We start from the raw sequence: 23893 nt of genomic DNA, 5'->3' as shown, positions 1-23893 counted from the left end.
AACATTTTTATTCATTTAAAAAGCATATAGGTCAAAAAAGTATTTCAAGTCTCCTTGATTTATTGTGATAATCACCAAAAAAAAAAAAAACAAAAAAACAAAAAAAAAGCAAATGGCAAAAAAATTGAACTCTCCTTGGGTAGTGTTTTCAAATAATATAATTTGGTAGAGTAAAGATCTAAGAATCTATTTTTAAAAGGCATTATTTTAAAATTAGGTAAAATTAGAATGTACACTTCAAGAACAATACTATTATGAAATATACCTTAAACCATATAAATATGTCCTGTTTGTGTAGTTCATGTTTGTCAAGTAAATCAACTCCATTTCCAGACACAATTTAAACAAAGCATCTATAGAAAAGTGCACAGTCAATATCATAATAATTAAAATTCTTATAAGTTTTAGAAAAATATAAAAAGTTAAAAACTTAGGTTATAAATTCCCAAGAGTTCCCCTTCCATGCACATGTATCTTACAAAAAATGTTTAGGATACAATAATAAAGACTATTAAACATATAGTAAAGAAAGTGTGCAGAGTCCATTGGCTCTTTTTCTGAAGAGGTTTTCCTTCAGGAATATGCCCATGAGCAGGACTGTAAAAACCAGAGTCAACAGTAACTCCTGCTAACTTGATTCAAATGCTCATCCCATCTATTGGTCATTTTCCTTCCTTTTTTTTTAAACCATGAATAACATGGATAATTGTCATATCAGCCAGGTCTTTGGCTATTTATCTCACTGAAATCACTATGGTTATCTTGCCCCAGTCATCAATGCTTAGGGTTTTTCTTCTTTGAGAAGGAAGGTCTTCTAGTTGATCTTGCAGATCTTTAAAAAGCTCATCACATGACTCGGTTATGAAACCACATCATGAGCATCACTGTTAGGCCTCTGTCGCGCAGACAGGGGAGGCAGTGGCTTCCCATAGAAATCTAAGAAAAGAAGGGATACCAAAAATATAAAACAAATGTGGTAAATCAAAATTTTTGATACAATTCATTATTTACCAACCAACACTTTAAAAGAGTAGAGCACTCTGACTTGGCAGGAGCAACAACAGGTGAGGAGAATAGAGAAAAAAAAAAGTCAAAATTCCAGAAAACTTGAATAGATTCAAAACACAACCAGTAGGATAAATTCCTGACTCTAGATCATAAATTAATCTCCACTTGATTTAATAAAAAGCTATATCTAATATGTATATATATATATATATATATATATATATACACACACACAATTGTTATTTCCAATCACACATTCATTTGCATTAGAACAAACAAATAACAAATATTCAAAATCTATGGAAAGTGTTGCCAAGGCCCTGGTAAGTCAGTATGTGTGTAATCCATGTTCTCATCCAATGGCTATTACTTCTAGGTATTTTGGGAAAAGAGTTAATTATCTTAGTTTTCTGGTAAGTCGTAATCTTTTACAATGATGATTTACTATTAGTCAGTGATTTAAGACATATCTGATACAAAGAAAGTCTTATTTTATATTTCTTAACAAGTTCCTGTCCCTTTATTATAAATTGGCTTAAATTTAAGAGAATATGTAAACCTTCAGGAGCATCTGGGTGGCTCAGTCGGTTGTGCATCTGACTTCAGCTCAGGTCATGATCTCAGGGTTCATGAGTTCAAGCCCTGCATCGGGCTCTTGCTGACAGCTCAGAGCCTAGAGCCTGTTCTGGATTCTGTGTCTCCCTCTCTCTCTCTGCCCCTCCCCACTCACACTCTGTCTCTCTCTTTCCCTCTTTCTCAAAAATAAATAAAACATTTTTAAAAATTTAAGAATATGTAAACCTTCAGGAAGTAATTCTTTCCTAGCCTATTACCTTAAAATTATTCTAGAAGCAAAGATTTTTAGGATCACTTGAAATAAATATATTAAAAATGTATTACAGGTCTGTTTCCAGTTTCACATATGTGGAGAGTTTGGCTAACTAGCCCCTCATGCAAACAAGCACATGCCCTAGATAAGAGCCTGCAAGGTCACAAGTAAATGTAAGTTCCTGATAGGACTTCCCCAATGCCCTTTGTGACCAACAGTCTCCCTCACCTTCCAGGGCCTTCCGTGAGGTGAGACTATGGTGGAGCTTCTACACTCTTTTGTTTTGAATTCACGAAACTGGCCTTAGCATGTCCCCCAGTTCCTACAGGTCTCTCTGCTTGTACCCTGCCTTGATCTCCCCCTGTGGAACCCTCAAGGTATGCCATATACTTCCTCCCGAACCTGTGAGTAATAAATTTCTCCCACTTTGATTTCTCTTGTGGTCTTTTTGAACCAAGGCTTACCATCTAGCACCCAGGGGCCCTACTTAACAAATGTCAATTTAACAAAGTCATAACAGCATTTAAGGAGATTGGAAGTCACCACTGCATGCTACAAGAAGTAAAAAAAAGCTGAACAGACTAAAAAAAAAAACAACAATTTGTCTCAGATCCTTAAGGGGGGTAAGTCATAAGACAAACCACTGCCCCAATACCAAAGACAAACTGGCAAATATAGGGAGTCTCAGTTTATCAGAGCAGACATTCATGAATAGAATCTGTGGAGGAAACCAGTGCCCGGTAAGAAAACCCGAACTGTAGTGATGAATTGCTGGAGGCTTAGTACACAGAAGTCTGAGAATAAAAGACTCCAGGGGGACTAAGTCATAAGAGGATCCCCACAATACTGTGAGATTTATCTCTAGGAACTTGAACAAATTCCCACAATAAATACGGGAGAAAAGTCCCCTCCTGCTTCTGGCAAGAGAGGGGAAAAGAAACCATTTAGAAATACCCCATGGCACTCTGTTCTGGGGCACAAGACCTGCTGTCAGGAGAAACTAGTTAACCAGAGCCTAACCTAGTGGGGTATTATCAAACCCTAACTGATCTCAGGAAGGAAATCACCAATTCCAGCTGGCTCTATCCATTCTGTGCATTCCTTTTCAGCAGAAAAAAAAACTGAGAAACTTTTGTGAAGTTCATAGTCCAGAGGCACAGGCTCACTAAAAGACTAAGATCTAATCATAGACATATAGAACACTTCTCCTTCCACCACACATCACCACCATATTACTAAATGCCAATTTGTAACAGTTCTTTTCACCTGGGACATCATGTCAGGCTATCAAAAAAAAAATAATAATAATAATAATAATAAAATAATACAAGGCATTCAAAAAGGCAAAACACCCAGAATTTGAAGAGCTAGATCAAACATCAGCAAAAGACGTGGCAGGAATGTTGGAATTATCAGGCCAGGAATTTAAAACAACTATGATTAATAGACTAAGGGCTTTCATGGATAAGTAGCATGCGGGAACAGATGGCAATGTAAGCAGACAGATAGAAATCCTAAAAAAGAACCAAAAAAAACCCCCACTGTTACAGAAATGAAGGATGCCTGAGATAGGCTTATTAGTAGACTGGATGCAACTGAGGCAAGAACCTCTGAGCTTGAGGATAAATCAATAAAATCCTCAAAAACTGAAAAGCAAAGAGAAAAAAGACTGGAAAAACAAAACAAAACAAGAGAACATCCAAGAACTGTGGGACAAGTACAAAAGGCACACCTTATTTATAATGGGAGTATCAGAAGAAGAAAGAAAAAAGAACAGAAGCAATATTTGAAGCAACAAAGACTAAGCCTTTTCCCAAATTAATGTCAGACATCAGAGCACAGATCCAGGAATCCAGAGAACACTGAGCAGGATATATGCCAAATGAACCACATATAAGCACATCATTTTCAAATTACAGAAAATAAAAGAAAATTAAAAATCCTGAAAGAAGCCAGAAAAAAAAAAAAACACCTTTCCAACAAAGGATCCAAGATAAGAATTACATCCAACTTTTCCTAAAACACCGTGCAAGCAAGAAGAAAGTAAAGTGAAATATTTAAAATATTTAGAGGAAAAAAAACACACCCACCTAAAATTCTGTACCCTGCAAAACTGCCCTTAAAAAGTAAAGGAAAAATAAAGACTTTCTCAAACAAAAATTGAGGGAATTTATTGCGAGTAGACTTGCCTTGCAAGAAATGCAAAAATTAGTTCCTTAGAAAGAAGGAAAATAATATAGGTCAGAAACTCAGATCTACATAAAGAAAAAGCATTGAAGAAATAAGTAAAAGTAAAATGAAAACACATTTCTCTTATTCTTAAATGATCTATAAAAGTTTGTTCAATGTATTTATGTATATAAACATATTTATCTTATGAATGTATGTATACATACATATATACACTTATGCATGCTTATATATATACGTCAAATGAATGACATCAAGGCACAAAGAACAGGAGAAAGGAATTAAGATTATTTGATTACTGTAGGTACTTCAAGTACCCATTAAATAATATAGTGTTATTTGAAAGTGGACTTGGATTGGTTGTAAATGTAAATGCAAACTCTAGAGAAGCCAGTAAAAACGGTAAAAAAAAAAAAAAAAAAAAAAAAAATTAGTATACCCGATATGCTAAGAAAGGAGAGAAAATGGAATCATATAAAATGCTCAATTAAAACCAAAATATGCAGGGACGCCTGGGCAGCTCAGTCGGTTAAGCATCCTACTCTTAATTTTGGCTCAGATCATGATCTCATGGTTAATGAGACTGAGCCCTGTGTCAGGGCTATCAACGCAGCGCCTGCTTGGGATTCTCCCTTTCTCTCTGCCTGTCCCCACTTGTGCACATGGACTCTCTCTCTCAAAATAAATAAACATTTCAAATAACTAAATAAATGAATAAAACGACAAAAGGCTGAAAAAGAGTGAAAGACAAAAATAGGAACAAAGAATGAGGGCAACACATAGAAAACAGTAATGGATATGGTAGATATTAATCCAACTATACCAATAATCACTTTGAATGCTGGATGGTCCAAATTCAACAATTAAAAGGCAGAGAGTCAGAGAGGATCAAAAAGTACGATCCAACTATAGGCTATCTACAAGAACACTTTAAATATAAAAATGTATCAGCAGAAAATGGCTTTTCAAGCAACTACAAATTCAAACCAACTAGTAAGCTGCAAGGATACCCTAATAAATCTTAATGTAATAGTATAACATAATGAATTAAGAAAGGTATGGATTTGAAAGCTGGACACAACTAAGTTCAAATCCTAATATTGCTACTTGGTAGCTACGTGACCTCGGGGTATAGGTTCCCTGTGCAAAAAAATGGGGATATCACTGCCCATCTTACAAGGCTTTTAGGAGAATGAAAATGAGATAATGGTACCTGAAGTGCTTAGCAACAAACCAGGAACACAGAGCATACCATTAATATTATTGCTATATCATTGTTATTATTTAAATTAAAACAATTATTTTTGATAAATTTCAAGTATGACTTTTCTTATTTCTTATTTTCAAAATTAATGAGAATTTTAATACATTAACAGAACTCACAATTAAACCGGAGTGAACATAGTTTCTAATATGGTATATTTAAGTTTATTAAACAACCAAAACTCCAGGGGTTCCTGGGTGGCTCAGTCTGTTGAACATCCGACTTCGGCTCCGGTCATGATCTCAGGGTTCATGAACTCGAGCTCCATATTGGGCTCGCTGCTGTCAGCCTGTCAGTGCAGAGTTCACTTCAGCTCCTATGTCCCCCCTCTCGATCCCTCCCCCACTCATGCTCTCTCACAAAATAAACATTAAAAAAAAAAGTACCCTCCTACAAAGAAAAATCACATACACATGGCAAGAAAATATCTTTTTCCCTCCCAAGAAATTATTTTATTTTTACAATTTATTTTGTATTATTTCTTTGCCAGGAAATAAAATCATTCATACAAAGGAGGTTTCTTATTGTCTTAAATGTAGGGAATATATGTTGATGTTAGTACCCAACTGATAGGATCAACTTAATTGCTAACACATTTTTATAAAGAGCATCAAACTTTTTAAACATGAAATTGAAGAGTAGTAAAACTACATACAAAACTTTATCTTCATTCACATTTTAAGATATGAAATATTCTTTAGTGCATTTGGTATTTTTAGCTAACAGAATCCTTGATATATTTCCCATAATGTACGATACATGTTAATGAAGTATGGATTGAGAGTGTTTACATAGTAAATACACATTCTCTTTTTAAGTCTCTTTTCTCAATGCCTGTCTTAACTATTACGCTGAGCAAGCATTATAGACATTAGAAAAGTAAAATGAAATTGCTATCAAGGTAAATGTCTATTATCAAAGAACAAGTAAGAATTTACCTTAAAAATTCCCAATATAACTATAAAAAATTGTTTTCCAACCGAGTAAGTTTTAAGTGCCAAGCTAATAGTAGTTACCTTTTAATTACTACTCTAGTTCATCATGTATCTTTTGTTTACTTGCCATTAACCAAGTGCAAAGAAATGTGTATCAAGCTAGAGAAAAGAAGAGAATGCAATTTTAAAATTTGCAGCTATCAGCATCTCAGATGAAGATCTTATGATAAACCTTAAAAAATTATTTTTATTACAATTTTTAATTATACCTGTTTTCTTCCCTATTAATGAAAGCAGTTGATTGTACTTTTTTTTTTTTTTTTTAAACCCAGGTTATGTATACTTAGATTTAAAATTTATGGGAAAGGGGCACCTGGGTGGCTCAGTTGGTTGAGTGTCTGACTTCAGCTCAGGTCATGATCTCACAGTTCATGGATTAGAGCCAAAGCCCCGTGTCGGGCTCTGTGCTGACAGCTCAGAGCCTGGAGCCTGCTTCAGATTCTGAGTCTCCCTTTCTCTCTCTCTCTGCCCCTCCCCCGCTTATGTATGTGCGCTCACTCGCTCTCTCTGTCAAAAATACATAAAGATTAAACAAAATTTCTAACTTATGGGAAAAAAACAATAAAAATATTTTAAAACTTGTGAAGTTACAGTGTTTTCTTCTCTGTTCTGGGAAGCTACATTTATTGATACATACTGAAAATTAACTAAATTATTGGAATATGGTGGTCTTAAACTTAGCTGATTTATTACAATTCTTTCCCATGAGTTCTAATTTTAAAACAAACACAGGAAAGTGAGGATGAACAAAACAAAATAACCTTCTCAACCCATTTTTGACCTTTTTCCACTTGCCCTTAACTAGCTTCCCCCTGCATGCTACCATTACTTCTTTTCTCCTCATTCTATAAAATTTCTCTCAGAAACAAGAAACTATCATTCCTTCCCGCATTCATTCAGTAAATGATTACAAAGCATCTATTACAGGCAAAGATTTCATACTGTGTGATAACAACTGAAAAAAAAAAAAATCCATCTGCAAACCCTCCACCCACCAGGGTCCCTTCTTTTCTCCTGAGTTCTTGAATCTTTCTGGTACTGATTGGCCAAAAGACATTTACAAATAAATAAGCCTACAGACACCTCCAAACCATATCTCCTTCCTCAGGTATTTTCAGTCTTAGAGACAGCACCAACCTTCTAGCCCCTTGAATAAATAATCCTCTATTCCTCTCTCCCTCGGCCCATACATCCACTCATCAAATATTAATTACTATAATTAAGATATTTCCAGGGTGCCTGGTTGCTCAGTCAGTCAGGCATCAGAATTCGGATTAGGTCATGATCTCACTGCTTGTGGATTTGAGCCCCGTGTTGGGCTCTGTGCTGACAGCTCACAGCTTGGAGCTTGCTTCAGATTCTGTCTCTGTCTCTCTGTTTCTCTCTTTCTCAAATAAATAATCATTAAAAAAAAAAAAAGATTTTTTTCTGCGTACATTTTTTACTCTTCATTCCAATTTCTATACCTCACTTCTCACTGTGACTGTTACAACAGCCTCCTAGATGGGATCTTGACCTCAAGTGTGGCCACCATCAGGTCTGTACTTTCCATTGTGACAAAAAATTATTTTCCTAAACAATACACCTAGTAACACTACTTCCCTGTTCAAAAATGTATAGTGTCTCTTGGAAAATTATAACAAGTCCAGACATCTTAACATATGTGTAAGGGACTTCACAATCTGACCCAAAGCCATAATTCCAGTTTCAAAACTCTTTGAATAAAAGTATTCTATGCAGTTTGATATAATTTCAAGTTACATGATAATGCTTTTCTAAACTTCTGATTTTTCTTTTCCGCTAGTAAATGGATCTCCATAGTAAACCAAGTTCTAGATTAGGTAAACAGAGCTATCAAAAAGGGAACTGGGTATTTTATTTATTTATTTTTTTAATGTTTATTTATTTTTGAGACAGAGAGAGACAGAGCATGAGCGGGAGAGGGGCAGAGAGAGAGGGAGATGCAGAATCCGAGGCAGGCTCCAGGCTCTGAGCCATCAGCACAGAGCCCGATGTGGGGCTCGAACTGGTCAACCGCAAGATCGTGACCTGAGCCGAAGTCGGATGCTCAACCGACTGAGCCACCCAGGTGCCCTGGGAACTGGATATTCTTGATGGAGAACTTTAATGAGCTACACTATATATAATTACACTTTCGCATTCTAGAAACATTTTATTGCAACAGCCTGACCTGATGGTCTGAAATCAGAACTTCTGCCTGTTGTACAAAGCAGTTCTCTATACCCAGCTTCCCTTTCTCTTTCCAAATGTGGATTTCTAATGCCGTATATTGGCTGGACTACACCTTATGTTAATTTCATCCAAAGAAAACTGTTTTCTAGAGTCAATAAGTCTTTCGTAACTTTCTATTTAGCTGAACTTCATTTGGTTTACTGATTTAGTCTCTGATTTTACAAACTGTGCTGATTTTTACTTCATTCCAATATTCAGCAGCTGAGTCAACTTATTGGAAGCAGACAAAAAACAATTATGAAGCATTATCACTGAGTACACTGAGCATATACAGGACAATGCTGTTTTTAATACTAAGGATAATTGTAATTTCTCATATTTAACTTAAATTGCTTTAAAACTATCCCCATTCCATAACAATTTACATAATTATGTAATGGATAAACTATGGTTATTTTTACCTCTGTATTCCAAAGTAAACAAATTATATAGAGCCAAAAGTCACTAAAGAATAAAAAAATTAAATAAAATAAAAAGAGTAAAGTATAATGAAAAAGGATGGTTGTGGATTTGAAAGGCTTCCAAAAATAAAAGTTTGTCAAGGTAAAGAAAAGTGGATTTAATATGTATATTTTAAAACTGATCCTTTTGCATTACCATTATGACGTGTTTCACCAAGAGGCTCAAGTTTTGGAAGTCTAGTGACTTTGGGGGTTCCCCAGCCAACTAAAGAAAAAGAAAAACATTTTAAAACACTGTTAAACAATGTCTCTTTAGGCCTGTTGAGAGGTTCCCTCCCTTGACAGGAATGTATATATTTGATGCCAGGTCATATATGTATGTTGAATGACACAGTACTGAATAACCACAAAAGCATTTGAAATAGTTTTTATTGAAAAATGTAATTATAGGCTGGTGACATCTCTTTTAAGTTTTTACTTTAGTTAAAAATATAAGCATCTTCACCACCATCAAAAATTACCTTAGGCTACTATTCTAGCTTCTAGCCAAGGCTAAAAGAAATTTCTTCTAATAAGTGAAATACTAGAAATGAGTCTTGAAATAATTCTCAAAGGAAAATATTACCACCTAAAGCCTTCTAACAGGGCTAAAAGGACACCACAAATATATACATTCAGATATTTATTGAGCACGTATAGTATATGAGGTACTATGCCTAGTGCTGAAAAATTACAATTATTGTGCAGTTAGTATGTCTTAGTGTTTTACATGCAATATTCCTTTTAATTCTCATAACAACTTAGAAGGTCAGTATGTAAGTCGGAAATATATTGGAAAAATTCACACATCTTGGTTTTAAATGTTAACTTTCAGGATGAAAGATTCAACTATTTAAAACCTTACATTAGCCATCCATTCATTAAACTTAAATTCCTTTCAGAAATCTGGACAATGATACTTCAAATAGGACCTGAATTCATTCTAGAAAGTGCTGGTGTAAAGTGTCCTTATTAATTTTACTTTTTTTTTTTTTTTTTTTTGCTTTTAGGAAACATTTTTTTCTGATTAAAAAAGCAATGATAAATTTTGAACAAAAGAGAGAAAAGAGCTTTTCATAAATTCACACAAAAATAAATATACTGAATAAAACTACAAAATTTCTTTATTTTTCTTTACCATTTAAAGCAGTAAATCTAAATTCAGTATCAATATCAATTTACTCACCAGGAGGAGGAGGCGGGGGTGGTGTTGGACTCTTAGGAGCAGAGTCATCTGTATTAACAGGTTCTACACGGTGACTCCTTTTTATTCTTAGTTTCTTAGTTTTCTTTTTGCTGTTATCTATAAGAATATAAACATTGAACTATATGCCTTTGAGAAAATGTAAACTTCTACAATAAAAAAGAATGGAACTAGACTACTGATATTATCATTATCATAAAAACAGATCTTCAAACTTTGGAAATTGTTACCAGTAATGAAATGTGAATCTGCTTTCACTAAGCATGAAATTTTAAATGATTCCTTATTGAATTAATACTTAATGAATATGACACAAATGGAAAAAAGCCTGTATTTTAAGTTTTATGAGAGATTATTCAGCATACAAAAAAAGTTCACATTTCCAAAAGTAACTTGTATTTTTTCCAAATGTCATATCAAGTAAATATAATTGTCTAATTCCAGGCATTCTCATAAAACTCAGAATGGCCCAAGGAAAGGGGAGAGATGTTTATTTGTCTCAATAGAATATATAGAATGATTCTAGGTATAAATAATCCAAAATTAATCCTTTGAATGTGAAAAAATACCCTAATCAAACTTAAACACGTTACCCATTAAAATAACCCCCAGACAAGGTATGCCCAATATAAATAAATATATGTAACCAAAATCACATTATTGGACATTGCAGAATCGGTGTTCTTTCTAAAAAATAACTATAGATTCTCACTTAAGCACATATAAACAATTTAAGGACATCTATGCCATTAACATGTAAATTTTAACAGTGTAAACCGTATGGCCATGTAGTTAAATAACCAAACATCAAAGTTACTAAAGTATTTTAAGTGACAATCCCAAACTGCTTAATTTATATGTATGTAATACATTTTATAAATTGGGAATTATCTATTATGTGAGAAATAACCAACATTATGAAATCTACAAAGCAATGAGAAATATAAACATTTTTAGAAACACATTCTTTTTCTAAATAAAGTAGTGTCATTTGAGACATCTTACTCCACAGAGAAACAAAGACATCGTTTTACAATTAAATTGTAAGCTTTACAGATGAGAAAAAGGAAAGAGAAGGTCCAGAACCATATGGTATTTCAGGATGGGCAGTGGCTCAGGGTCATGAAACAGCACAGGATAATGGGCAGATGATCTGTCCCAGCTACAGACAAGACATATGATCTTAATAAGCTCCCTCAACCTCTCCAAGTCCCTGATTTCCTATTCAAAATAATGGGAATAATATACCCTAAAGTTATTTACATTAAATAATATAATCCTGCATTAAATAATCTAAGGTATCTGAAGCCAGGTTCTAAAGCACAAAAATGTTACTTATTACTATTATAGTTATATGTTTGACTATCTTAGATCTTCTTCCTACACTGTACTTTCAAATAATCTGCCAAATATTTTTCTCTTTAACAATGTGTAACTGTTCAAAGTTCTTTCAACATATTGGGAGGCCACTTTAAATCTACTTTCTGTTTAACTCTGTTAACAGAGCTACAAGGGTATGAATATGGCTGCCCTAACTTCCCAACTTACAAAAGGTATAACTTTCAAATCTAATTTTTTAAATCTGAACCTCAGGGATTGAGATCTTATTTTTATAATGTTTCTGATACCATACAAAAATTCTTTTTTAAGATTTATTTCCTTATTTATTTATTTAGAGGGAGGGAAGGAGAGAGAGAATCCCAGGCAGGCTCCACACTGTCCGAACCATGAGATCACACCTGGGCTGAAATTACAGTCGGACACCTAACCCATTGAGCCACCGAGGCACCCCAAGTATGTACAAAAATTCTTATATACAATGGAACCATAGTGCTAGCCAGAAACTGCAGGGATGTATGATTATTAGTTCATACGTCAGGCCCCGTGCTAGAAGAACTATAGGGTTATTTTTGTTATAAGTACTAAAAGCCCTGTGGGAAAAATATGATGCTTATCCCCACCTTAGAGATGAGGAAACCAAGACTGAAGAACAATACACTGTAACATAACAAATATCTCGATTCTATCCCAAGATGTCTGATTCCAAACACAGGCTGTCTACGAAACCAAAGACATGAACTTCCCGTTAAATCACAAAACCACTTAGAGAAAACAAAGCAATTATGAACTGAAGATTTTGTATAATATTAAAATAGTAGGAAAATGGCTACTGGCTTTAAATACGTTCATGGGGCATCTGGGTGGCTTAGTCAGTTAAATGTCCAATTCTTGATTTCGGTTCAGGTCATGGTCTCATGGTTTTGCCTTCTAGCCCTGCATCGGACTCTGCACTGACCGCACAGAGCCTGTTTGGAATTCTCTCTCTATTCCTCTCTCTCTATCCCTCCCCCCTTCACCCACTCATGCTTTCTCTCTATCAAAGTAAATAAAATAAAAACTTTGAAAATGTTCAACTGAGTAGGTCTGCATTCTATGGAAATAACAAGTCAATAAAAGAAGTGACACTGATTGCAGTATTATGAAGCTTAAAATAAAACCCAAATAAAACTCCCTAAAAGTGCCTTAAAGGTTAAATATATTTCAAGGATTCCTGGGACTATGTGCTATATTCCAAATTTATGAAACAAAACTGAAAACAGAATTTTCTGCTGAAATTCACTTCAATTGCAAAGGATCACATTTTAAGGCATTATGAATAAAAACATAAGTTAGCAAATTAAGGAGAAACTAAAAACCATGAGAAAACCATGATAAATAATGCATTTGGAGACAAAAAATATTATAGTACATTTTTTGTGAAAATAATCATGACAAATGATAGATGTATCATTAAACTCTGTGTATATGTGTGTGTGTGTGTGTGTATACACATATATATACATATACATATATATATATATATATATTTTAATATATTTATCACCTAGATTTGTCACCTGATTCTGATGATCGCTGGTCTGTATCATCTTCATTCTCCAACTGCTGTGTTAATGCCTCTTTATAATTTTCAACTATTCCAAGCTCATTGTTCTTTTGGCTATTGTCACTGATCTGGCTCTGTGTCTCTATTTGCTCATTCTCCGTTTTATGTTTCGGGGGGCAGCCATCACTGTCTTTCTCCATACTGTGTCTCTTTTTGTCTTTTTCAAGTTTTCTTTCATTCTAACAAAAATGAAATATATCACTTTTAATATAAAAGTTGTGTATCTAAGACAGTTTTAAGGGAGAAATCAAATAATCCAAACGCATTCTGTAACTTCAGGGCACTGTGATATTTTTATTAAAAAAAGCATTTGTTGAATATATCATTAAAGCATACTAATTGGTAAACATGCAGAAAACACATATAGTATAAAGAAAGAAAACAAATAATATCTGTAATTCCACAATCAAGAGATGATCTCTACTTGGTGCATGATCACTAAGAGGTGTTTTCTTCTCCTACCCCACATATGTACAGGTACACCACCCACAAACATACGTGTGATTGAATGTCTCTCTCTATATGCATATTTATTTTGTGCATTTGTTTTTTAAACAAAAAAGAATTTAAGTTTTTACTTAAGAATGTATATTTCTTTCCTTGTCAACAAATATATGAAGTGCTTTGACTAGTACCTGACCCATGATAAAGTGTTAGCTATATGTGTTAGCTATTACTACTTTCATCAATTACATTATCATTTTCAAGGTTATAACGTAATTTACCAACTCCTAATCAGTAGACAAATTATTTTCAATTTTTCATTATAACAAATGCAGTTATGGAATTCGTTTTTTAGAATAAATTCCTAACACTGGAACTATTGGATCAACAGGTAACTAAACACTTCCCTTCAGAAAAGCAACAGTGAATTTACACTCCAGGCAAAAGGTTAAGAGAGTGACATTTCCCCATATCTTTTTCAATCCCTGTATACCATTTTCTATCTTTTACATGTCCACCAAACTAATAAGTACATATTTTTACCTTAGTGTTAGTTTCATTTTTTTTTATTGCTAGTGAAAATGAACTATCAACTACACTTATTGTCATTTTTATTTTTATCCATAGTAACCTAAAACCTTTTTTTTTTCCTCCTAGATTCTCATTATTTTCATAGGAATTGCTAAGGGTTTGTTTTGTTGTTGTTGTTTTTTTTTTGTCTTATGTGTCTCAGATATTTTTCATTAGGGTTTGTTTAGAGTTTTTTGCTTTTAGCTTTGTAGAACAGATCTTTAAAAACAAATATAAGACCTATCTGTTTTTCACTTTATGATTTGTGGCTTAATTGTCCTACTTTAAAAGTTTTCCTTCTCCAAGTATATGCAAATATTTAACTATATTATGTGCTAGTACTTTTAAGGCTACTTTACACATTTTACACATTTAAGTCTTCTGGAGTTCAACCTGATATTTGCTATTCATTAATTTTACTTTTCCAAATGATTGTTCAGTTATTCCAACTCCCTTTTCTCTCAAATATAAAATGTCACCTTTACCTTACCCTAAATGCTCACGTATAATTAGGTTTGTTACTATTTGTACTATTGACAAGTCTCTTCTGGAACGAATACTTCACCATTTTTTTTTTTTAATCTATAGTAAATTCAAAGGAATGCAAGGTGATTCTCTAAAATGCAAACATTTTGAAAGACAAGTTTAACAGAAGGAAAAAAATACTTGCTCAGTAAAAAGAAGACTTCAGGTCATTTGTTTTCAGTTACTTCATTTCTTTACTGATTATTTTCTTAAAATTAGCACAGTTTAAAAGCATAGTAACTTTCCGCATGCCACTAATTAGTTCAGGGACTTTCAATATGAGGTATGCTACGCTGTACACCGTATTGTTCACATCTTTCTATTGTGAAAAATACACTGGTGATAGAAGCACTAAGGCCTTCTAAGTAATTTACAACCATGGTGCTATAAAATAATTGGTCATTATCCACAAGGTGAACTTTATTACAAATATAGAGTAAATTAATGTTTCAAAGTGTAAAGTCAAACTTGATTTCCTGGTCTACCACTATTTTTTAAAGAACATACAACAAAACTTGGAAAACATGGTATTTAATAGGCTAGAGATAAATCAATAGGTCAAGTTATTAAGACAGCTTTAATGTACTTAGAAAAGCATATACTGAAGGTAAATGTGGCGGGGTTAATAAAAAGATTAAATACAATTAACCTTCTGGTATCTAAGCAACCCAAGACAAAATATCTCCTATTACCAATTATTCTGCAAAATAAAGCAATACCAAAACTATCCAATCATCTTCTTACCTGTGGAGCTGCCTCCCTCCTCAGCAGCAGCCCCAAGGAAGAAACAATCATCCACCTTTCCAGATGAGGACCTGTGTGGAAGGAGGCAGTGACAGGGGAAGAGGAATGGAGAACATACAGGTGGGACCAGCGAGCCAGCTGCCACATTAAGCTCTGAGTGAATGGAGAGCAGATTTAGAAAGCTCTGCCTCGAAGGAGGCATGGCTGCGGATGGTGACTGAAGCAGGGCCAGCGCAAACTCTGGACACCCAGTGGAGAAATGAAAACGAAGATAGAGACATACAGACACACATACACAGCTCCTTCTTCATGATTAAAATCTACAAGTTAATTTTGGTAAAATTTCTGACAATCAAAATTAAAATAAATGATACTCATATATAGGAGAACTTATAGTTTCCAACATTCTTAAGTATTCTGGGAAAGTAATTAAAAAATCATTTACATACTCTAAAATGCATCACAGGCATCCAAATATTACTTTAAAGAGATAGCAACAGCAATACAGGGACAAAGTGTAAAAAAGAGTAAATACAGCACTATCCTATGAAATAAACGACAAAAAAAAAAAAAAAGATTTAGCAGGACAGTAATTATGGCAGTTGCCACATTCAATCTTCGTTTTCATTCTCGGTTAATTCAGGAGTCATCTCTCCTTTTTTATATCAGATCAAAAAGTAAACTTTACGAGGAAAAAAAAGCAGTAAGCCTTTAATCCATCTCTCCCATTTAATTTCTTTTAGGAATAATCTCTGGTGAAACACTTCTCCCCACCTCCTTTCTCAACTTCTAACTTTATAACTTAAGATAGGAAAAATCACATTTGCCACCATCCGTACCTCAAGGATGACAGATGCGATTGGCTGGAAAGGATTAACAATTGGTTCGGAGTCCAACTCAGCCAGGCTGCTGGTTCCATTGAGTTCCGCCTGCTCTCGTTCTCTTTGTTCTCTATTGTTTGAGGGAAAAGTTTTGGAATTCCTTATGAGAAAACGCTGAACCATGTGTAAGAACATTTGTAATCGGCTTAACGCTATTAAATTTAGTAAGTTAAACATCTGGACATGGCTTTCAATTACTAGGAGGTTTTCAGAAATCCTTACTTCTGGTAATAGGCCCCTAGCCACGTGTAATAATTGGAGCTTTTTATTTCAAGTATAGTTGACCCACAATATTACATTAGCTTCAGGTGTACAACATAGTGATGTGACAAGCCTATACATTATGCTATGCTCACAAGGATAGCCACTGTCACCATATAACACTATTAAAATATTCTCTATGCTGTACCTTTCATCTCCATCAGTTATTCATTCCATAACTGGAAGCCTGTACCTCCCACTCCCCTTTACCCATTTTGCCTGTCCACCACCCCCCCTTCCCTTGGCAACCACCAGTTTGTTCTCTGTGCTTCCGGGTCTGTTTCACTTTGTTTTTCATTTGCTTTTTAGATTCCACATATAAATGAATACATGGTATCTGTCTTTCACTTATTTCACATAGCAGAATACCCTCCAGATCTATCCATGTTGTTGCAAATGTAAGATCTTGTTCTTTTTTATGGCTGAGTAATATTCCACTGTTAATCATTTGAATTAAAAAAAAAAAAAAGGAAATGCTGACAAAAATAACATTCTCCCTATGACTGACTCCTTAATGTCAGTGGTAGTTGCTAATTAATTTTCTACGTGCCAAAGGTTTATATTCACAGATTTGTTAATTTCTCTCCCAAACAAATGCTGTCATTGATGTTAACAAATAAGTCCTCTTGTTAACAGCCTTCTTCAGGGCTGTGTCAAACTGTACATCACATATGGACTAGATAACAACTGTTGCTGCAAAGAAGTAAAGAAACTATAAAACTAAGTTGCTCTATATCACTCAGATTAAGTATTTCCACATGAGTTACTACTGAAACATACACTATCTCTGTGATTCATAGTTAATATTGCCCCATACATGAAGAATAATAAGCTTCTTTTTAAAATGAGTAGCTGGATGTTCACCATAAGTGTGGTCACCATCTGTCAGCATACAACTCTATTATAATACCTTATATGTTCCCTTTGCTGTACCTTTCATCCCTGACACTTACTCATTCTGGTAACTGGAAGTCTGTACCTCCCACTCTCCTTCACTCATTTTGCTCCACCCCCAACCCCCTCCCCTTTGGCAACCACCAAGCTCTGCTTTTAATTATAAATTAATATACTAGGGTCCCTCTGCAGAGGACTTCCTTGGCAGAAATTTGCCCCCCCTCCCCCCGCCATTTTTTAATGAGTTGTCAAGACTAAAAATCCTGGCCAGTTATATAAGAACTGTGTTGTGTCTGTTTCACCAAGTTGATGCCAATCCCTGGGGCTTCTTGATGTCCAACTAGCTGGTTTTTCCCTGGTAACATAGATATGTCTTTCCAAGTCTCTATAAAACAACAAAGTCACTGAATATTTTAACTAATGTTTCCATACAATTCTGGCTCCTCTACTGTACTACTGCATGTATTACGAGCAGGGACCAGATCTGATTCATCTCTGTATTGTCAGTTTCTTATGCTGAATTCAAGACAGAGATATTACTCAATAGATTTGTTGGAGTGAAAAAAATAAACAAGTAGCTGAAGACAGAAGAATAAGTATTGTAGATCTACAACTACACTGTAAGTATGGTAATATGAATGCTCATTACTATGACATTTATTATGCTCTATTTTGGAAATATATATCCTTTCATTCTAAACCTAGGAAGCCAAGAGTTAGAGATTTGCAATTTATTACCTCTGTGACTTTGGACTTATATCTAGATCTTTAAGCCTCAGCTTTCCCCTAAATGTTTATAAAAATATGTACTTCATAAGGTTGTGCAAAGTACTCTGCATGTGAAGGTACTCTGTAAATGAATATACCTACAGGATGGTAATGTTATTCATTTATTAGTAAGCAATTTCAGGTTTCTGGCACTGACATATTATTTTCAGATATCAACAACAGCATGTTTTACTATTTTTCAAAAATATCTGAACCTTTAATTAAATAAAAAGTTTTTTCGTTTTTTTAATAACTCTTCTCTAAATGCCACTTTTAATTCCAAAGTCTCTCTGCTCAACAGGAGAGGCCTCAGACCAGAAGTGGCATGGCTAGGAAAAAAGGAGGAAAGGAGAATGGGTATCACAAAAGCCACAACATGTCCTAACATCATCTAGAATATCTTTTTTTTTTTTTTTTTTTAATGTTTATTTATTTTTGAGACAGAGAGAGACAGAGCATGAACTGGGGAGGAGCAGAGAGAGAGGGAGACACAGAATCGGAAGCAGGCTCCAGGCTCTGAGCTGTCAGCACGGAGCCCGACGCGGGGCTTGAACTCACGGACCGTGAGATCATGACCTGAGCCGAAGTCGGACGCCCAACCGACCAAGCCACCCAGGCGTCCCTCATCTAGAATATCTTTATGGAAAAATTAAAAACTTGAAAAAAGTGACTAACATTAGACGACTTCTTTCCAACTAAATTTTTTTCATTGTTTGTTTTCTTAGTGGAAGAAAAACAAAAGAGTCTTCAGAAAAGCGTGGTCATGTATTTTATTTTTATAAATACATAAAAGGTATACTTCCATGAATGATTGGTTGTACCAAGCTTTATATCACTAAAATATGATACACTAGGAGAAAAAACCCAAAGACTCTCACATTTACCAAAATAAAACCTCACACTGGTATCAAGAGAGACCTAGATGAATGATCTGCTCATATTCTTGAGTAGATGGAGATGGAGAGATCTTGGAGATGGAGAGTATGTCTCTAGAAATATTTCTTTCCTTTAGGTCCTATCTCCGAATTAAATGACAGATGCCAGTAATCAGAGGGTTTCTTCAACAGTGTAAGGAAGCATCTCACAAAGGCATCACCAAGAGCACTTAGTGAGTTCTTGCCTATCAGACTACAGCTATGTTAAAGTACATGGAAAGCCAATATTATTTAGGTATATGGAAGATAACTTTATATCTTACAGGAACTCACTGAAAAATCTTCATTTTCCCCCTCCTCTACCATATAACAATCCAGTGAAGAAAGAAAGAAGAATCATGGGATTAAGTACTAAACTCAACTTCTAATCAAATCTGAGTACTTTCTTCCAGCATTAAGATTATTACAAATGATTTCGTGGTAAAAGTTATATAATCACTTTTTTTTTTTAATTCAGAGTTTGCTAAATTCCATTTAAGAGTTTGCTCTCAAGCAACGTACTTTAAAAATAATTTTTAAAACATCTTTTAAAATACTGAGACACTGCAATTTTTTTTTAATTTACATCCAGTTAGTTAGCATATAATGCAACAATGATTTCAGAAGTAGATTCTTAATCCCCCTTACCCATTTAGCCCAATCCCCTCCCACAACTCCTCCAGTAACCCTCTGTTTGTTCTCCATATGTAAGAGTCTCTTATGGTTTGTCCTCCTCCCTGTTTTTATATTATTTTTGCTTCCCTTCCCTTATGTTCATCTGTTTTGTATCTTAAAGTCCTCATATGAGTGAAGTCATCATATTTGTCTTTCTCTAATTTCGCTTAGCATAATACCCTCCAGTTCCATCCACGTAGTTGCAAATGGCAAGATTTCATTCTTTTTGATTGCTGAGTAATACTCCATCGTGTATATATATACACACCACATCTTCTTTATCCATTCATCCATCAATGGACATTTGGGCTCCTTCCATACTTTGGCCATTGTCAATAGTGTTGCTATAAACATTGGGGTACACGTGCCCCTTCGAAACAGCACACCTGTATCCCTTGGATAAATGCCTACTAGTGTAATTGCTGGGTCGTAGGGTAGTTCTATTTTTAATTTTTGAGGAACCTCCATACTGTTTTCCAGAGTGGCTGCACCAGTTTGCATCCCCACCAGCAGCAAGACACTGCAATTTAATCTACTTTCTGACAAAACTAGTGCTGAAGATCAGATTTTACTTTAGTTGATAGATCCACTGGCAGCTTACCTTCTATCTTTGCTTAGACTAAAGAAGGCTTGCTTGCTTGCTTTCTTCCTTTCTTTTTCATTTTTTTAATGTTTACTCATTTTTGAGAGAGAGGGAGAGAGAGAGAGAGACAGAGCACGGGCAGGGGAGGGGCAGAGAGAAAGGGAGACACAGAATCTGAAGCAGGCTCCAGGCTCCGAGCTGTCAGCACAGAGCCTGACATGGGGCTCGAACTCACAAACCAATAGATCATGACCTGAGCCAAAGTCAGACGCTTAACTGACTGAGCCATCCAGGTGCCTCAGGAAGGCTTTCTTAATCTATTGACATATTGAGCCCAATAATTCTTTGTTATCAGAGATTGTCCTGTGTATCACAAGATATTTAGCAGCATCCCTGGCCTCTACCCATTAGATCCCAGTAGCAAGCACTCTACCTACTCCCAGCCATGGCAAGTAAAAATGTCTCCAGACATTGCTAAATGTCCTCCGAGAAACAAAATCACCCCAAGAATTGAGAACCACTACACTAATGGTACCCATAAGAAATAAGAGAGAAAAATCTTCAAATTCTGGGAATTAATAAATACCTACGGAATAAATTTAATTACTATAACACCACTAAGAAAATTAGTACCCTCTCACTCAAACTTGTGTAGAGAAAGATCCACAGAAATAAAATATTTACCTAGTGTCTTCCTTCATATAGCAAGGGGAAACTGAATAGACAAAACTATAAAATTATTCATAAAACTGTGGTGTTCTGGACTTTTCAAATGCACTGTGGTACAAAATTAATCTACTTACCTTTCTTCTCGTAATTTTCGCACTCGTTCAGCCCTCTCTCGTTTCTCTTGTTCTTCAAGAGCACGCTGTTCTGTTGTGTCTCTTTGGATGCGTTCATTTAAAGCATCAAAGTCTCTTGCAATGATATGTAGGAGCCAGTAAAGGCCTTTTTTAATGGACTTGTCAATTTTCTTTCCATAGCCCAAGACTGCTGAACAAGGTTCCTGAGAAACCGAAATTTATTTGACTTAAAGATTAAAACTAAGAGTTCTCCACAAAAATGTTTATAAACTATTAAGTGTAATTACTGGCAAATCAAAACTAATCCATTAATTAATTATATGAAGCATCTGTTTATTTAACTTATAAAACACACTTTTGCGATGATTACTAAACATTAGTACATATAATCTGATATATTTTGTGGATAATATCTGTAAGCTGTGAAAGACATTACAAGAAGTCGACAGTGCCAATTATAATTTTAAACAAACTCTTGGAAGACAAAACTGCACTGCCAGAAGAAAAATACCCCTACTTATTAAAAACAGCAGAAAGTTTTAATTCCTTATACCAGGGAATTTATAGCATTAAACATCTTTTAAGATTGACACCCTAATGGCCATCTTCTGAAACCAGAAGGAGTGACTAAATCTTCTGTCCACCTTTCTTAAGATTGTAGGATAATTCTCCTGATAAAATCTTCCAAACTCATGATAACCTCTCCTATGCTTACATTTTGTATTTATAGTAGAGCATGCTACAATTTTTTTTTGTTTTTTTAACTTATTTTTGAGGTGGGGGGGAAGAGAGACTATGAGCAAGTGAGGGACGGGCAGAGAGAGGGGGACAAAGGATCTGAAATAGGCTCTGAGCTGATAGCAGAGCCCGATGTGGGCTCAAACTCAACAAACTGTGAGATCACAACCTGAGCTGAAGTCAGACACTTAACGGACTGAGCCACCCAGGCGCCCCTCTACAAAATTTATAGCATGACATGTTTGTGTAACTTAAAGTTCCTATCAGCAATATCTTAAACAAAAAGCAAATCTAAAGTCTTGGAGATCATGAAAGATAGTTTATGGAAGCAACAACCAAACAGAAAAACAAATGTTATAGTATTAAATAATATCAACAGAACAGGGAGAATGTGATTTCCTGGGTTAAAAAAAAATTTTTTTAAACACTAATAAATTATCTTGTTAGCTGCCTACCACCTAATTGCCTACCACCTCTACAAAAACATATCTCATAGGGCAAAAAATCACCAAAAACTTACTATTTGACATAGGCACTTGTGCTCATTGACCAATTTTTCCAGAGACAGGCATTCAATCACATCAGCTTCTCCTAAAGCCCCTTCCTTGTCTTGTTTATTTGCCAACCTAGAGAGACATAAATGAAGTAGTTTTATAGCAAATGTATAAGCATAAAGTCACTTAGAATTATTTTGATCATGTTCTTCTTAGTCTAAAGATTTAACCCTACTGATTACAAAACATACTGGTTTTAGAGAGTATTGTAGTATCTATGTTATCATTTTCACTTTATTTATTACTGGTAAAATAAGTTTGTAAGATTTGGCCTATATAAAAGGAAATCAAGTAAACAAAAGTGTCAAGAAAATAAGCAATAGGTCAATAGGCCAACAACAAAACAAGCTATAAAGAGAAAAAGAAGTGGACTGCTAGTTTCCACAGCCCTCAGCAATCGGTTCCAGCTTTCACATTAATTATGTCCTTACCTTTTTTTTAAATTTATTTTAACATTTATTTATTTTTGAAACAGAGAGAGACAGAGCATGAACAGGGGAGGGTCAGACAGAGAGGGAGACACAGAATCTGAAACAGGCTCCAGGCTCTGAGGTGTCAGCACAGAGCCTGACGTGGGGCTCGAACTCATGGACCTGAGTTCAGATCACGACCTAAGCTGAAGTCGGACGCTCAACCGACTGAGCCACCCAGGCGCCCCATGTCCTTATCTTCTTAAAATACAAACTGTATCATGTTTTCAAACACCCAGACATTCATTCTGAGCCTGTACTATTGGAGTTCATCTATATTTTCAGTGTGTGAATATGTCCACATAAATGTGCAACCTATTGGAGAGGTGGGGCCACTTTTTAAAAATTTTTTTAATGTTTTATTTTCACTTTTGAGAGACAGAGAGAGAGACAGAGAGAGAGAGAGAGAGACAGCACGAGTGGGGGAGAGGCAGAGAGAGAAGGAGACACAGAATCCAAAGCAGGCTCCAGGCTCTGAGCTGTCAGCACAGAGCCCGGTCGACGGCACGAATCCATGAACCACGAGATCATGACTTGAGCAGAAGTCAGATGCTCAACCGACTGAGCCACCCAGGCACCCCAGGGCCACTTTTAATTTATTTGGCATAGTATTGGGCATAAAAAACATGACACTCAATCAGGAACATATTGAGGGAAAACAAAATGAAAAACTAAAATAAATTATTAAAAAATAGGAATTACTACAAAATAACACCATTTGCCTATCAGATGGCAGAGGACAAAAGTTTAATAAAACACTGTCATGGTCAGGGTTTGACAGACATTTCAGAGCCAAATATGTTATTTAACAAATATATAGAATAATAAGTCTAATGAACCCTTATCACCTATCTTTAAAAATTATCAACATTATGCCATTCTTGCTCATCTACTATCTTTTACTTGCCCTGCCCAGTCAAGTTACTTCACCCAGCAATTTAA

The 23893-nt window shown here is 35.1% G+C and overlaps 1 protein-coding gene across 3 annotated transcripts in view; it reads right to left on the bottom strand.

Annotated features, from left to right (window-relative positions):
• Positions 1-706: 706 nt before the first annotated feature.
• Positions 707-23893, bottom strand: part of ARL13B (ADP ribosylation factor like GTPase 13B) — a 67179-nt gene continuing 43992 nt past the window's right edge. Inside the window, exons 4-11 of one of the 3 annotated variants that reach the window (XR_006222184.1) lie at positions 22448-22553; positions 21190-21392; positions 16250-16361; positions 13081-13306; positions 10166-10282; positions 9137-9205; positions 6308-6385; positions 852-936 (exon numbers count right to left, since the gene is read on the bottom strand). Coding sequence is in view for 2 of the 3 variants with exons in the window: in XM_007095927.3 (XP_007095989.2) it covers positions 860-936; positions 9137-9205; positions 10166-10282; positions 13081-13306; positions 16250-16361; positions 21190-21392; positions 22448-22553 (910 nt within the window). In the remaining variant the exon portion in view is untranslated. Of the gene's footprint in view, positions 937-6307; positions 6386-9136; positions 9206-10165; positions 10283-13080; positions 13307-16249; positions 16362-21189; positions 21393-22447; positions 22554-23893 lie in introns of all 3 variants that reach the window. The other 2 variants (XM_007095927.3, XM_007095928.3) reach the window with 2 other exon arrangements.

The sequence above is a fragment of the Panthera tigris genome, chromosome C2 (genome assembly GCF_018350195.1).
Source record: "Panthera tigris isolate Pti1 chromosome C2, P.tigris_Pti1_mat1.1, whole genome shotgun sequence".
NCBI lineage: Eukaryota > Metazoa > Chordata > Mammalia > Carnivora > Felidae > Panthera > Panthera tigris.
The sequence above is the reverse complement of the archived record's forward strand: the minus strand, read 5'-3'. Positions and strand labels throughout refer to the sequence as shown.